Raw genomic sequence first — 13,986 nt, 5'->3', positions numbered from 1 at the left:
CCTGTTCACACTTGCCATTTCCCTTCACTCTGGGATAAAAATCCTCCAAGTGAGCTACCAACTAGCATGGGGTAGTTCCTGCCCAGCACTGACTTCACCTGGGACCACTCTCTGTGCTACGAGCATAGTCAATTCCTCAAAAGAGCCTTGCCTTCTTCTGCCACAGGGCCTTTGCATGTGCAACTTTCACTGCCAGGGGTGCCCTTCTGCTTGCTGCTGGACTCCTCTTATCCTTCTCATTCCTTCACTTGTTAGCTCCTGCCACTTTTCAGTTTTGTTGGGCTATCAGGTTCCCAGGTACAAGCTCTTAGAACACAATACTGTGCTTTTCCTTTTCCATACTTAACTACATTTTATAATACATATCTAGTTATGAGACTGTTTAGATTAGGGAGTGACTCCCCTATTGCACTGTACAGTTCATATGGTCAGGGGACAATATCTATCTTCACACATGAGTCCCTCAGCAGAGGGCCTGTCTGAATGTAGAACAGGTGCTCAATCAATGCCACCGAAGCAAGGGAGCTGAACGATGGGTCTCCTCACCGCATTAATAACAAGCAAGAAGACTTCTACTACCCTTCCCACCATTAAAATCAGGGCTCTGTAGAGCCACAGAGCCAATCACCTGACAAGAGACCTGCCACCAGCAAATTGTTTATGTTATTAAGTATTTTTTCCCTCAAAGTGTAGGGATGAATTAAACAAGGCTACTTACACACACTCCTATATATGCTATGGGTTGCTGTGAACACATCTTTATTAATACAATCAAAGAGCAAGGACTTGGATCTGTATGGAGTTGCTCATGGATATTAGTGTGATTTTGGTCTAACTTTTCCTTTCTCGATCATTTCACAGATTACCTAGTGACAGAAGTACGCTGACATTCACTCTTTCATAAAGTTAACAAAAAAAGCAGAGAAGTGTACAAAGGCAGGCAGGTAGGGGAGGAAGGAAAGAAGCAAAGGACACAGTAATAGGTGGCTTGGCAAACTACTGAATAATACAGAAGAGTTGCAGAACAATCAGCTGCTGCTCTGCGGAGATCCAAAGATCTGGTGAGAAACTGGTAGAAAAGGTGGAAACAGCATCAATACCAACCAGCCTCTGACTATGAACTCTGGTTGACAACAGAAATCCAAGACTAGCCGTACCATCTGGGTCTCTAATTTTTCTCATCAGTGATTTTTCACAGACTGTCTGCTATATGCTGAGGAAGAGCTACTTTCGTCTTAAATTTTCTGGCCACTGATTATAAACAGGATGGCATGCTTTCATATAGGAAGTAAACAAAGAAACATCAGGCTTGGCTTTGGAGGGATGTCAGTGTTATATAAAATTAGATTATTCTTTAAACCCATTCTGTAACATTCTTTTCTAATCATACAGATAACTTCTTCAAGGACCCTGAAATAACAATTGGTTATGTAAAAGCACTAACCTTAAACCTCTTTCCAAAAGACTAACCACCACACAGAACAAAATCCTTGTGAATTCTCCATTTTGAATTTACATAGGATTCCTTGTTAGCCTCAAGATTTTATTTTATTTTAATTTTATTTTATTTTATTTTATTTTTTTTAGCCTCAAGATTTTAAATATTTATCCTTTACTTTGTAAAAGTCTAGTTTCTGGGACATAATAAATGCACAGAAAAAATCTCATGCTTATTCTTTAAATAACAAGCCCAAACAAAAATTCATCAATGTTCTAAAAGGTAAAAAGGTAATAGGTTCATTTTAGTCAACGCATGTGTTTATTGTTTAATTTACTCAGGAGAAAAAAAAAAAAAGCCTGAAAGGAATTATAAAAACAGAATGGCTATTCAGATATAGTACCATGAAGGACAGTTAAGGATCTGTACCAAACTGCTTTATTTAAGAATCAGAATACGGTTTAAGAAGCAAGTCCAGTAACATCCTGCCATGTGAATCATATAGATTTGTCTGGACAACAGGAAACACATAATGATGATTTGTGGAAAAAGGTAACAGATGTAATCTGTTACTGAGAAGAGAACTAGCATGACTGCCTTAAAAATGATGGCCACCCTTTACTTCAGAGTGGCTTTCGTGTGGACACTTGAAGATGCAGAAATTACTTTCATTATGCAAAAAATGGTAAATTCCTGTTACCTTACTCCACCACCTTCCAAGAATTAGACAACTTCTGCATCATCATTCACTTCTACAGAAGTGATAAATACACAAAATTACCTTTTTCACTACTGATCCTGGTGCCACCTATGTTAACCATGTAATCTTGGGAAAGTCCCCTACCGTCTCTGTGCCTCAATTTCTAAATCTACACAATGGAGGTAACCGTGACAGGGCTATTTAGCTGAATTAGAAAACACAAGTGTAGCCTATCACTTCCCACCTCTTTTTTTTTTTTTTAAGATTTTATTTATTTATCAATGAGAGACACAGAGAGAGGCAGAGACACAGGCAGAGAGAGAAGCAGGCTCCATGCAAGGAGCCCGATATGGGACTCGATCCCAGGACTTCGGGATCATGCCCTGAGCCAAAGGTAGATGCTCAACCACTGAGCCACCCAGGTGCCCCCATCACTTCTCACCTCTTGTCTGGAACTGGGCCTCGCACAGCCCTCTCCTCAATAAATATAAGCTGTGGCATTTATCAACCACATGCCTGCTACACACCTGGGTAAAGATGACTTACAAATTATACAGGAAATTCATGTTCTCTCTCTCTCTCTCTCTCTCTCTCTTTTTTTTTAATATTTATTTATTCAAGAGAGACACACAGAGAGAGGCAAAGATATAGGCAGAGGGAGAAGCAGGCTCACTATGGTGAGCCTGATATGGGACTCGATCCTAGCACTCCAGGATCATGCCTTGAGCTGAAGGCAGATGCTCAACCACTAAGCCACCCAGGTGTCCCAGGAAGTTCATGTTTTCCAAGTTATTACCACAACCAAAATGTTTCTGGACAGCCTAATGGATATGAATGTTAACACTGACCTTTCTCCGCTAAGGAGATTTTCACTAGTGATAAGCAATTGTAGGTTATACAATGGGGGGGGGGGGTCCCAGTGCCAGCTGCTCTGCCCCAGGCTTGCCATGTGTGATCTTATCCACTCCTCAGGGCAGTCCTAGGATATAGATACTATTCTGGTTTTACATGTTATAAAAGAAGGCATAGGGATGGAGGAGAAGTGAAAGAACTTGCTCAAGCAGTGATACTAGGTCTGAACCAGACTCTGTGGATCCCCAAGGCCTTGAACTAACTGCTATATGGAGTGCAGAGTTCCAATTTGTACATGCTAAATGGGTCTGCCAAAAGAGGAAAAGGAATATTTATGGTGAACTGTAGTTCTTCTCCACAACAGAAGGCACCAGGAATAAAAGTTTTCTCATTGCTATTAATAGTGATTTTAAGCAAAAATATGTAATATGATATATAATTATATTTAAGAAAATATTAGTACAGGGACGCCTTGGTGGCTCAGCAGTTGAGCATCTGCCTTCGGCTCAGGTGTGATCCCAGGGTCTGGGATTGGGTCCCACATTGGGCTCCCTGCAAGGAGCCTGCTTCTCCCTCTATGTCTCTGCCTCTGTGTGTCTCTCATGAATAAATAAATAAATAAATACTTAAAAAAATTACTACAAATAATTGAGCTTCAATTATTTCATGGCATTTTTGCAAGAGCCTATTTTTCCATGAAAGCATTCCAGAAAATTCCCTGTTCCTAATCTCATTTTATCTACAGGAAAATAAAACCAAGGAAATTGTGTTTCAATATTTAGTAGTACTGATTTCTTAGCACTAGCTTTCAGGGGGAAAAAAAGCAATGTTGGAAAGGTTCCAGAAGTTCAAGACACAAATCTATTTCTCCTTAAGCCATCAAACATCAGAACCAATTGGCAAAAACATGTTATATGGCTTTCTAAAATATCATGTCAGAGTTGCAAATTTAGTAAACATAAATGAGGACTTGAGCTCGTCAGGGATGCTGAGTGTCACTTCTCCCGTACATCTTTCGAAGACAATCTTGAAGTATCTTTAAGAGGCAGAAGTGTTCTAGGTGAGATTTAGTACAGAAGCTGATCTTTTTCTCCAAAACCATTATAAATGCTTTCAAAAAAGAGAACAAGAAAACAAAACAAATCCTGAAAATAAACTAGGGCAAATAGTAATACACTTTACAAAAACACATTGTCTTACACATGCAAAAGACCTAGCTAGTGAGGTCACTTATATTTCCTAAATTTAAGATTACAAATCACATATTTTTCTAAAATGAATTTGTTTTTCCAGCTATCAATCGGGGCCGAAAAGGGATTCTCACGTGCGTTAAGAAACAATAGTACTAAAAAAAGCTGCTTTTGGACCAAATGGACACAGCTCTTTTTCAGCTGCTTAGTGATACCTTGCCCCGTCATAACTGATATGAGGAAGCACTTTCCTCAATCATGAGGGTTATAGTAAGGGAGAAAGACACCAGCTCAGCAGTGCTATATGAAAATGTGGCCCACAGCATTTTGACAGTCAAGAATCAAGATCCACAATGTCCGCTGATTGCTCTTAATATAGTCAGGAGCTGTGTCTTTTCATGCTTAGAGCCCCCTTCTCGGTCCAATGCCTGAGACTGAACTGTTCACAGCATAACCAATACCGCCTCTGCCATGTTTTTCCCTCTTGATCAAACTCCTTCTCCCTAGCAGAAGTAAACTCTTTCACCGTCATGTTCCCACTTCTCTGCCCACACTTCCCTTCCATCATAGCTCCCCAAAGACTTTATTTCATATATTTGTTAACAAGTTTGTCCTTCCTTCTACCCTGGCATGCCACTGTGGCAGAGCCCAAAACTCTGCTCAGCTTTGGGGGTTAGTACAGACACGGCACACGTTAGTAGGTACTTCTGAGGAGTAGTTTCATCAGGTACTACGGTGATGGGTAACAGTTTGTGAGATAATGTAACTCACAACATGAAAACCTGTAAATAAGCACATGAAAACATGCTCGACATCATGGCCATTACTGAAATCCAACTAAAACTATAGTACCATTTCCCATCCACTGGGGTGGCTGTAATCAAAAGGACACATAACAACATATGACAGCCAGGACGTGGAGACACTAGAGCTCTCCCACAGTGCTGGTGGGAATGTAAAATGGTGCACACCCTTGGAGAACAGTCTGGATGCAAACTGGATGAATATACTAAAAGTCACTGACTTGTACACTTTGAATGGGTGAGTTGTACGATTTGTGAATTCTCTCTCAACAAAGCCAGGAAGGAAGCTCCTTGGCATCTGACTAGTCCTTGCCTGGCACGAAACCAAGAACTGGAATGGCCACCAAACTAAGTACTTGCTTCTGACTGAGGTCTTCTCTGGATTGCTCTTTTCTTCAGTCTCTCAAAGGCTGATCATTTTGGGGGAAACCAAGACAGGTTAACGACAGTTAGAACTCTCAGGGTCAGCTAATCTGATTTCTCAGATGCTCAACCAATTTGCTCACTCTCCGGATATACTGCTTATTGCTTTTCTCCTTCATACTGCCTGTGAGGAGATGTCAAAGCTTGTTACGAGCCTCTGACTGGAGCTACTTGGAGTAGAAGCTGCAATCTCCAATTAGTCAAGTTTAAAACTTGAGGAAGCAAGGAGACAACAGTGAGGGAGGCAAGTATGCAGATGGCCAAAATAAACAACAAACATTCATTTTCTTTTCTGAGATTGAACAGGAAATTCAACGATTCACTCTTATGCTTAAAAGCAGTGGCTTACAGAGAATTAAATGTATGTTATTCGATACAGAAGATGTATAACAAGAGTTTCCAAAATTACTGTTGAAAAGCAAGATATTGTTTTCTAGTTACTAGTTTTACTTAACCTATTAAAAACAGGAAACAGTGGAGTAAAAAGTGTTGACTCTGTCCAAGTCACAAAGTATAAAAGCATCAATTATGGCAGAGGGCTTTTAGACTCCATATATTTACAAGGAGGTAGTGAGCTCCTCTTCCTCTTTCCACTAGGTGTCCTATAAAAGGAGACTCTGTCTTCAGACTTTTAAATAGTTAAGGGAAATCCATTTAAATATTTCTTTAAAAAAATACCACAAGAACTTTATGAACCTCCTAAATCAAAGACTTAATCTCATTTTTATTTTTAATTTATTTTTTGAACCATCAATGCAGCTTTAACTTAAAAAGCTTTTTCACTCAAATTTATTCATAAGCAAGACAAACACCCTAACAGAACAGAGATTAGAAGGGGTCCTTGTGAATCATGAAGGCACAATATTCAGCATGTGTGAACACTGGGAATTAAATCACCCTCCCTCTCAGAGATATGCATCTTATTCCTTCAGTATCCAAACAACTGGGATAACTTATTTATCCAAATCAATTAACCAAATTAAAAAGAAAAAGCAAATTCAAAGGGAAGAATCTTATCAGTATTTAAAAAGAAGTACGGTACCTGAAAGAACCCAAGACAGAGCTTTGTAAATCCTAAGAGGTACTTAAAATCAGAGCTAATAAAAGAAGACAAAAACAAAAATTTTAACTTTGCTATATGGGAGAGAGGCACAAAAAGAAAGAAAACTAATTCAAAAGGCTTTTTACCACTATCTCCCAAATCAGGACACAGAAAATGTCAATGAGAGTAGAACTAGCCTCTCCTTCCTACCAAGTTCTTCAGAAGCAGGTGACTTTTGTAGGGGGCTGGACAGACCACACCTGAATTCTCCACTGAATTCAGTATGAAAATCCTTCTCAGGAGGAAGCACAACTCTCTCCACAGATCATTAATGTTTGACTAACAGCTCAAATTTTACTGGCAATCACTCCTTCATCTTGGTTGAGATGAAATTTTGTAAGACATAAGGGCATTTATTGGAAAAAACAAATAAAGCCATTCACACACAGTGATAAATTCCCAACGTGACACCATCAGAAACTCTTACAGTATTTACCACTACTTTAGGACTTCTGTTTAAAAAAAACAAAACACATTCTTTTTTTTTTTTTTCAAAACACATTCTGCTATCTAAAACTCTTTTCCAACTCCACTCCCTACACAGGATGACTTAGGAGTAGGCATTTCTCATCACAGAGTAACACACCTGTAGGGTGCTTTGTCAAGTTACACGTATGCAATTATCTCATTACACGTGACAATAATTAACTTGCTTTTTCCCTCAGGCGCAGTCTGTAATAATGGAATAACACTAATACCAAAATAAATTAAAACATGCAGGCATGTCCACTCTGTAAAAGCAGAGACCATCTCCTTTGCTCAGTATGGTTATTTTAAAGATCCTTTGTATTTGCAGGCACATCACAAGGTTGACAGGATAATAAGCAGGCTCATGGTGTCTCATTAATCACCTTTCTGTTACAACAGAGGTTTAAATACTGTATAGTAGCATAGCTAAACATGATTTTAGCAATATTTTTCTTCCTTCTCAAAATACTGACCTACTGTCAATGTTTATCAAACATGGCACACAGTAGGTGCTTCGTGAATGTCCACTGCTACTGATAACAATAATGATCAAGGTATCTTTTGAGAAGGCTTACAGACAAGTACAGAAAAAAAAGAGGCCCAAAGGCAATAACTGAATCTAAATGACCAAACTGACAATCAGAAATAAGAAGTCCTGAAAGACCTTGTTTTTATCCAAAAAAGAGAAAGCAGTGAATTTTTCATAATATATAGTTCACTCATGTTTTTAATATTTATAAGTGACACACATGATTTACGAACAGAAATGTGAACTATGGAATTTATTTAGATTTGATTTACTTGAATCATCTTTATTAGAAAAATTAATTTTTTATTGTCACATATCCAAGATGGTCCTCTGCACATGAATTTTTACTATGAAATAGTTTAAAAATTTAAATGCTATATGCGTCAAAGTTTTTACTACTGCGCTATCATGTTTCTTTTGATGTACTTACAAAATTTATTTTTCAAGCTTATGTCAAAAAAGGCATATATGATTGAATCATTGATCTGAAATAACCTCTTTATTCTCTTTTTTTCTGGATTAAAAAGGTGCTCTATTGTTTCTAGGTTAAGAAGGTGCTCTGTGTTTAGTGATGAAACTTATTCATTTATTTTGCCAACTTTTCATCTAAAATTTATTCGAGGAAGAGCCAGTTCAAATTTACATCATTTAAAGGAAAAATGCCAAATGCTCACCCTTCAAGATTATATATATTTTTTTACCTTCCTTTAGCATAAGCAGATAAATTCTCCATGTCACGGCTGCTGAGTTTCCCTGCTATTTTTATTTTCTACTGACAGAATATTCAAAGCTGACAAATGTTGTAGAACAGACATAGTTATTAAAAGCTTCAATTTACAGCAAATAGTGACAGTTTGCTTTTGCTACTCATAAAGCAAAATCGAAGAGGTGTAAATACACAGAGAAGGTGGAACAAACATGCTTTAGATCTTTTTAGAATAGTTCCAATAAGCAATGCTCATTTGCCATATTATTCCAAAAGTCTTAGTTTAGTCACTGATTCAAAAAATAATAACATAATTATGGTTGGCAACTTTTAAATAATACTTTTAAAAACTTTACTTATGGCTATCCTTTATATTCAAGGAAGGTTTTTAAAAAACTCACAGATAAAGGACTTAAAACACAACATGGAGAGTTCTGTACTAATTAAGAAACATGTTTTTGCAGGAGGACAAAAAAATGAGGCAAATAAGCAAAATATTTCCAGTGCACAGGAATAACTGGTCTGCCGCCGAGCTGAACTTCCTACAATTGACCATCACCCAGATTTTTAGTACATTTTACTAACTGTTGAGGGGTAGAAAGACTTATGTACACAAGAACTATGTAAATTCTGAGTAATGGCAGGGGTCAGATAGTGTCAGAGACAATACCGAAAACGCTGGACATGGAACACTTCTTAGCACTTACGTGACCCCTTTGGAGGCTGAATCCTAGTGGTGTTAAAGCATAAAATATATTGCCGGCAGAATTTAGTAATGGCAAGAGAGACATCAAGCGAGGAAAAACCAGGAGCATTCATACAGAAAAAGTAAACTGTGTCTCATTCAAAAAGTGTGTCATCAGCAAAAGGAGTAATTTAGGAAGTCTGTTCATAGGCTATGGGAGAGGCCAAGACAACATAAGGAGGTGATAGTACCTGCCCCAAAGCAAGAAAATCAAGAAAGAATCTGGAGAAAGGAACCAGACCTTAACAGAGAAAAGCTTTTGCCAAACTTCCCACGGTGATGGGAATATTCTTTATCTCAACATGGGTGCTCAATATGTGATATATTCATTTTTCAAAACTCAGGGAAATACATACTTATAGTCTGCATGTACTGTGTACATAGCTTCAATTAAAAAAAAAAAACTTAGGTCTTCCAAACATATATTTATTTTATTGCCTTCGATGCAAAATGAAGAGTCTTCTGTTAATTTTTTTAAAAATATTTCTTAAAAAGTATAAAAGGGAGAGCTGAGAAAATCTAGCGGAAAAAATAGGAGTAGACCAGAGACAAACCATTAAACTTGGAGTCACCAATGAAAAAGAAAAAAAAAAAAAATCTTTCCAAAGACTCAAATAGTGCTCATGGGAGCAAGTGAAAAAAGAGAAGTAATGATGCCTCATATCTGCATAACCTGACATATATCATCTATATTTAATAAAAAAGCATTTGTTTAATAAACTAGGCTATGAACAGCATCTCCATTTTTAGAGCCAATGAGATGTACAGAAGAGTTCACGGATATGCCTAAGGATACACAATTAGGACAGAGCCAGGATACAAATAGATCTCTCAGACTCCTACACATAACTCATCTCACAAAACAATACTCTGTGTGCATATTGTGTGTGGTGTGTAAAACATAAAAATAAGAACCACTGTTAGCTTCATATAGTAGTGATGAGGCTTTCCGCCTCGCCTCCACACAGGATGGGCGAGTATAAATGTGCTGGAAACTATGCGCATGAACTAAAACAATCATGAGTTCTTTTTCTTAAATATTCATTCATTCAATGGTTTAAAAATCTGCAACATTATACTCGGATATGCAAATATGTATCAACTAAATGCTTAACAGCCTAAAAAGCTCTCTGACTGGGTATGTTGAGTATAATTTCATTCTCTTAGCACAACTTTTATTATGACTTGATTGAAGTTAGTTGGCTTGATTTCAGAAAAGCGGGAAGAAGACAATGCCAAACAAGAGCCCATTTCCTGTGGATTAATTACTGAGATGCGCTTTCGGAAATCTTAGAGAGTGGGAAAGAACGGCACTCTTCAAAGGGTGTCCATAAAAGTTCACTGAGGCTCAAATGTGACATGAGGGCTGAAGGGTGCCTTGGCTGGTCCTGGAAATAGTGTTCTTACGTACATCCCCTCCTGGGTTCCTAAACATATGAAATTCTGCATTAGTACTGGCCTTCCTTCCATCTGCCCTCTGGTAACATCAGTTGCCCAGCCTCAGAGGGTCACAGCAAGACCTCGAAGCATGAATGGTTTGCTCTAGGTGGCTCACTGTGCTTACTCCAAACTTAACACACACACACACCCCCCAAAATGAAGCAAATCCGTTAGTGTAGATTTCAAAATCACAATCACTGATAAAACCCATATACAGTTTTTCCTTCCTAAATAGAAACGTGTATTTTGCGTTTTACCATAAAATGTGCAAGATACAATCTAATAATTAGTCAATGGATATTTGGGAATATAACATAGGGGTGAACCACCCAATTCAACTGTGATAACCCTTAAAATTTTCTCTCAAATGAAGTTTGTATCTTCTTCCACAATGAGAAATGGAAGACCAGTCACAGAACAATAAAGGCAAAAGCACTGCTAATATATAACCACCAAAAAAAGTGAAACACTGAAAGCGCAGTGCTTAAGAACATGGCCTTAGGCCTCAGATTTTGGTTCAATGGTGGGCTCTGTTACTCAGTAGCTGCATCACTGGGGGCAAAAAACTTAATTGATCAAAGCCTCAGTTTGCTGATCTATGAAGTAGGAGTAATTATATTTTCTTTTGACTTCATAAAGTATCCTGAGGATAATTTACATGAAGGGCTTACCAGGAGAAGATAGGGGATACAAGCTCAATAGTTATATAATTATATATAATTTTGTATATATGTATACATAATAATGCATACATAACAATTCTATAATAATTATTTTGAATAGTGCTATAATACAATAGAGAAAATGTTTCATTTTTTACTTAATATTTTTTAGTTATGAAATTTTGTTAGAACATTTACATGTTGTTACTTAAAATGATAAGTTGCATGTAGTTAGAGAAAAATCATTAATAGAAAGTACAAAGAAAGAGCAAATACCACATGCAATCCTAACACTTGACAAAACTACTGGTATTTAAAGTGTATCCTCCAAAGCTTTCTTTTTAAAATGCACAGTTGCATGTAAGTATAGGTAGAGTATATAGTCTGCCTTTTAAATTTGTTATTTATTATGAAAATTCTCTAAAACCATTAGTCTTACAGAGCATTAAATGGCTATATAAGCATTCAATCATACTGCTGCATCATGACTTCCCCAATCACGGGTTGTGGGGCACTCGGTACTTCCAATCACTGCTATTATAAATGAGGTTAAGTTTTTGTTTGCTTGGTTATTTGTTAAGGGGATTATAATCATGTACAAAATAAGGCGAAATAAGGTGAATGAGCCAAGCTGAAGAATCCCATTTCTTTCAAGGCTTTGGCCAGTAGCTGTCGGGTGGAGTTGTTATGAAAATCGATGTTTCAACAAGTGAGTTCTTAGTAACTCCCAAATTCCTTTCCATCATACATCCTTGGTCAACCAAGCGTACAGAGTATATGCCCAACCACGTTTTTGGGTTAACAGAGGTAGAACCGCAATGACTTACCTGATCTCACAGAATTGGCTTACAATGTACTTCCATAAACACATTATGTAAGATAAAAGAAAAGTGGCTTTGACAAAAGTGACAAATTTTACTCAGAGTTTTTACAGAAAAAAACTTTTTGGAATAGGTCATTTAATAAAAAAAAATTCCTCATTTCTTGTACTATTTAATCAACAAAATTAGAATCAACAAAAACAAAATGAGAGACAGACAGGTTAATAGCTATCAATGATGTTTTTCAGTATCACAAAAATAGAACAAACAAATTGTTTCAAGGAAAAATACCCTTCACTTTAAATCCTGGAAATATGCAAATACAATATAGCTTCATACATTCAGGAAACTGGTTCTTTATTCCACAGAGGTTTTTCTGTCAGTGTTACAAGCTAAAAACAAAATATGAATGACAAGTGCACATACTTAGCTGATGGAGAATACAGAGTCCAACACTAACCACATTAATCTCTCAGAGGTTATGTGACTTCCGGGCAGAAATATTGATTCAGACCTAGTCTCCTGCCACCAAGTTTGACAAGTATTCTAATCTGAGCTGGGAAATTTCTCCCCAAAATGGTAATTTTCAGAACTTCCTGGAGCTCCTCTGGCTAACCTGGTAACTAACCTGATTATCTAGTTTAATTCATGGATTAAGAACTTTTTGATAAAGAGGCTGCTGCTAGATAATAAGAGTATATACACACAGACCTCACTGGAGACTGAAAGTTAATTAAAAGCTAACAGTTGAAAGAAGTGGGCAACGCTCCCCATGTAGTTATGTTAGGTTGGATCTTCAGCTTTGTGGGGGCTTGAGGGGTCAGTTTTTAATACTGCCACACATCTTAATCATACTCAACAACAAGAGCAATTCAGTCAACAATTCTAGAGCTTATTCTTCTCAGTGAGACTTTTACGTGTGTGTGCCTGAGAGTCTGGAGAATTTTCATTCTTCCTCTCCCACAATTTCCTCCAGTGGCCCCAGGACCACCCCACAGAGAGTTCTTGAACTCGTGCTCATCAAAGTCTGCAGTCCTCCTTGGCCCACGCTAAGCAACAGCGTGATTATCCACTGGATTCTTCTTCTAGTGGGTAATTGGGTTTTATGCTATCATTTCATCTCAAACACACAAGGAGTTTTAGTGGTTTATGTCTTTTCCTTTCCTCTAATCGTGGTGTATCTTGGGTTTTGATTTTTCATTTTGCATGCCAACTTGTCAACTTCAATTGCAACAGAAATAAAACCATTTAGAATTATCTAAACTTGGGGGCTGAGATTTAAAAAAAACAAAACTGGTGTCATCTGGTACATTGTACATCTTTCTCAGAAGATCTTTCTTTACCCTTGAAAATATAAACCAAGTCTGTTCCCATGTTCAAGGTTTGACCAGAGAATATTTGGCTTCAAAGATAAACTGGTGTTTATTAAGAAAGTAGAGTAACTTTTGTGTTAAGTGACTTTTCTCCTCACATGTGATACAACGCGAGGAATGTCAGACTGGATTTGGCTGCCTGGGTCTTTAAAGGGAATGAGATGATAAGTACATGAGAATCCCTGCTATTCTCATCCTTCCCCACAAACAGTACTGTTCCAAATTTTAATCTTGCCAAACTGGTAGATATAAAATGGTATCACTGTGGTTTTAATTTGCAGCTCTCTGATTACTAATGAGGCCGATTATTTCCAGTTTCTTAACCGTTCATGTTTCTTTTTCTTTGAAATGTTTATTCATACCTCTTACCTACTCTGTTATTTTATTCATGTATTTTTTTTTAACAGTTTTAGATTCTAATCCATCTATCATCAGTGATATGTGCTGCAGATTACTTCTCCCACTGTGGCTTGTCTGTTTAATTTGTTAAAGATACCCTGCTGATAAAGTGAACATTTATTTTAATATAGTTGAATTTACCAACTTTTTCTCTTGCGGTTTATGTATTTTGGGGGGGTGCGGTATAAGAAATCCTCCACTTTTTTTTTTTATTCTGTGTTTCATTTATTTTATGAAAAAGCTGATTTCCAATCTACATTAAACTAAGCTGAATACAAAGTCTGAGAGCAGGAGGCCTGGTGACCTCATTTACAAAAGACCACCAAGGCCACTAT

General features: G+C 37.3%; 1 protein-coding gene across 6 annotated transcripts in view; it reads right to left on the bottom strand.

Annotated features, from left to right (window-relative positions):
• Positions 1-13,986, bottom strand: part of RSU1 (Ras suppressor protein 1) — a 249,472-nt gene that overhangs the window by 93,590 nt on the left and 141,896 nt on the right. The window contains exon 9 of one of the 6 annotated variants that reach the window (XM_025445218.3): positions 8,070-10,383. The exons of the other annotated variants lie outside the window; for them this stretch is intronic. Coding sequence (XP_025301003.1) covers position 10,383 — 1 coding nt within the window. The 3' untranslated portion in view covers positions 8,070-10,382. Of the gene's footprint in view, positions 1-8,069; positions 10,384-13,986 lie in introns of those variants that run through there. 6 annotated transcript variants of the gene reach the window in all.

Source organism: Canis lupus, chromosome 2 (genome assembly GCF_003254725.2).
Source record: "Canis lupus dingo isolate Sandy chromosome 2, ASM325472v2, whole genome shotgun sequence".
In the NCBI taxonomy this organism is placed as follows: domain Eukaryota; kingdom Metazoa; phylum Chordata; class Mammalia; order Carnivora; family Canidae; genus Canis; species Canis lupus.
Note: the sequence above shows the minus strand (reverse complement) of the source record. Positions and strands in the feature narration are given on the sequence as shown.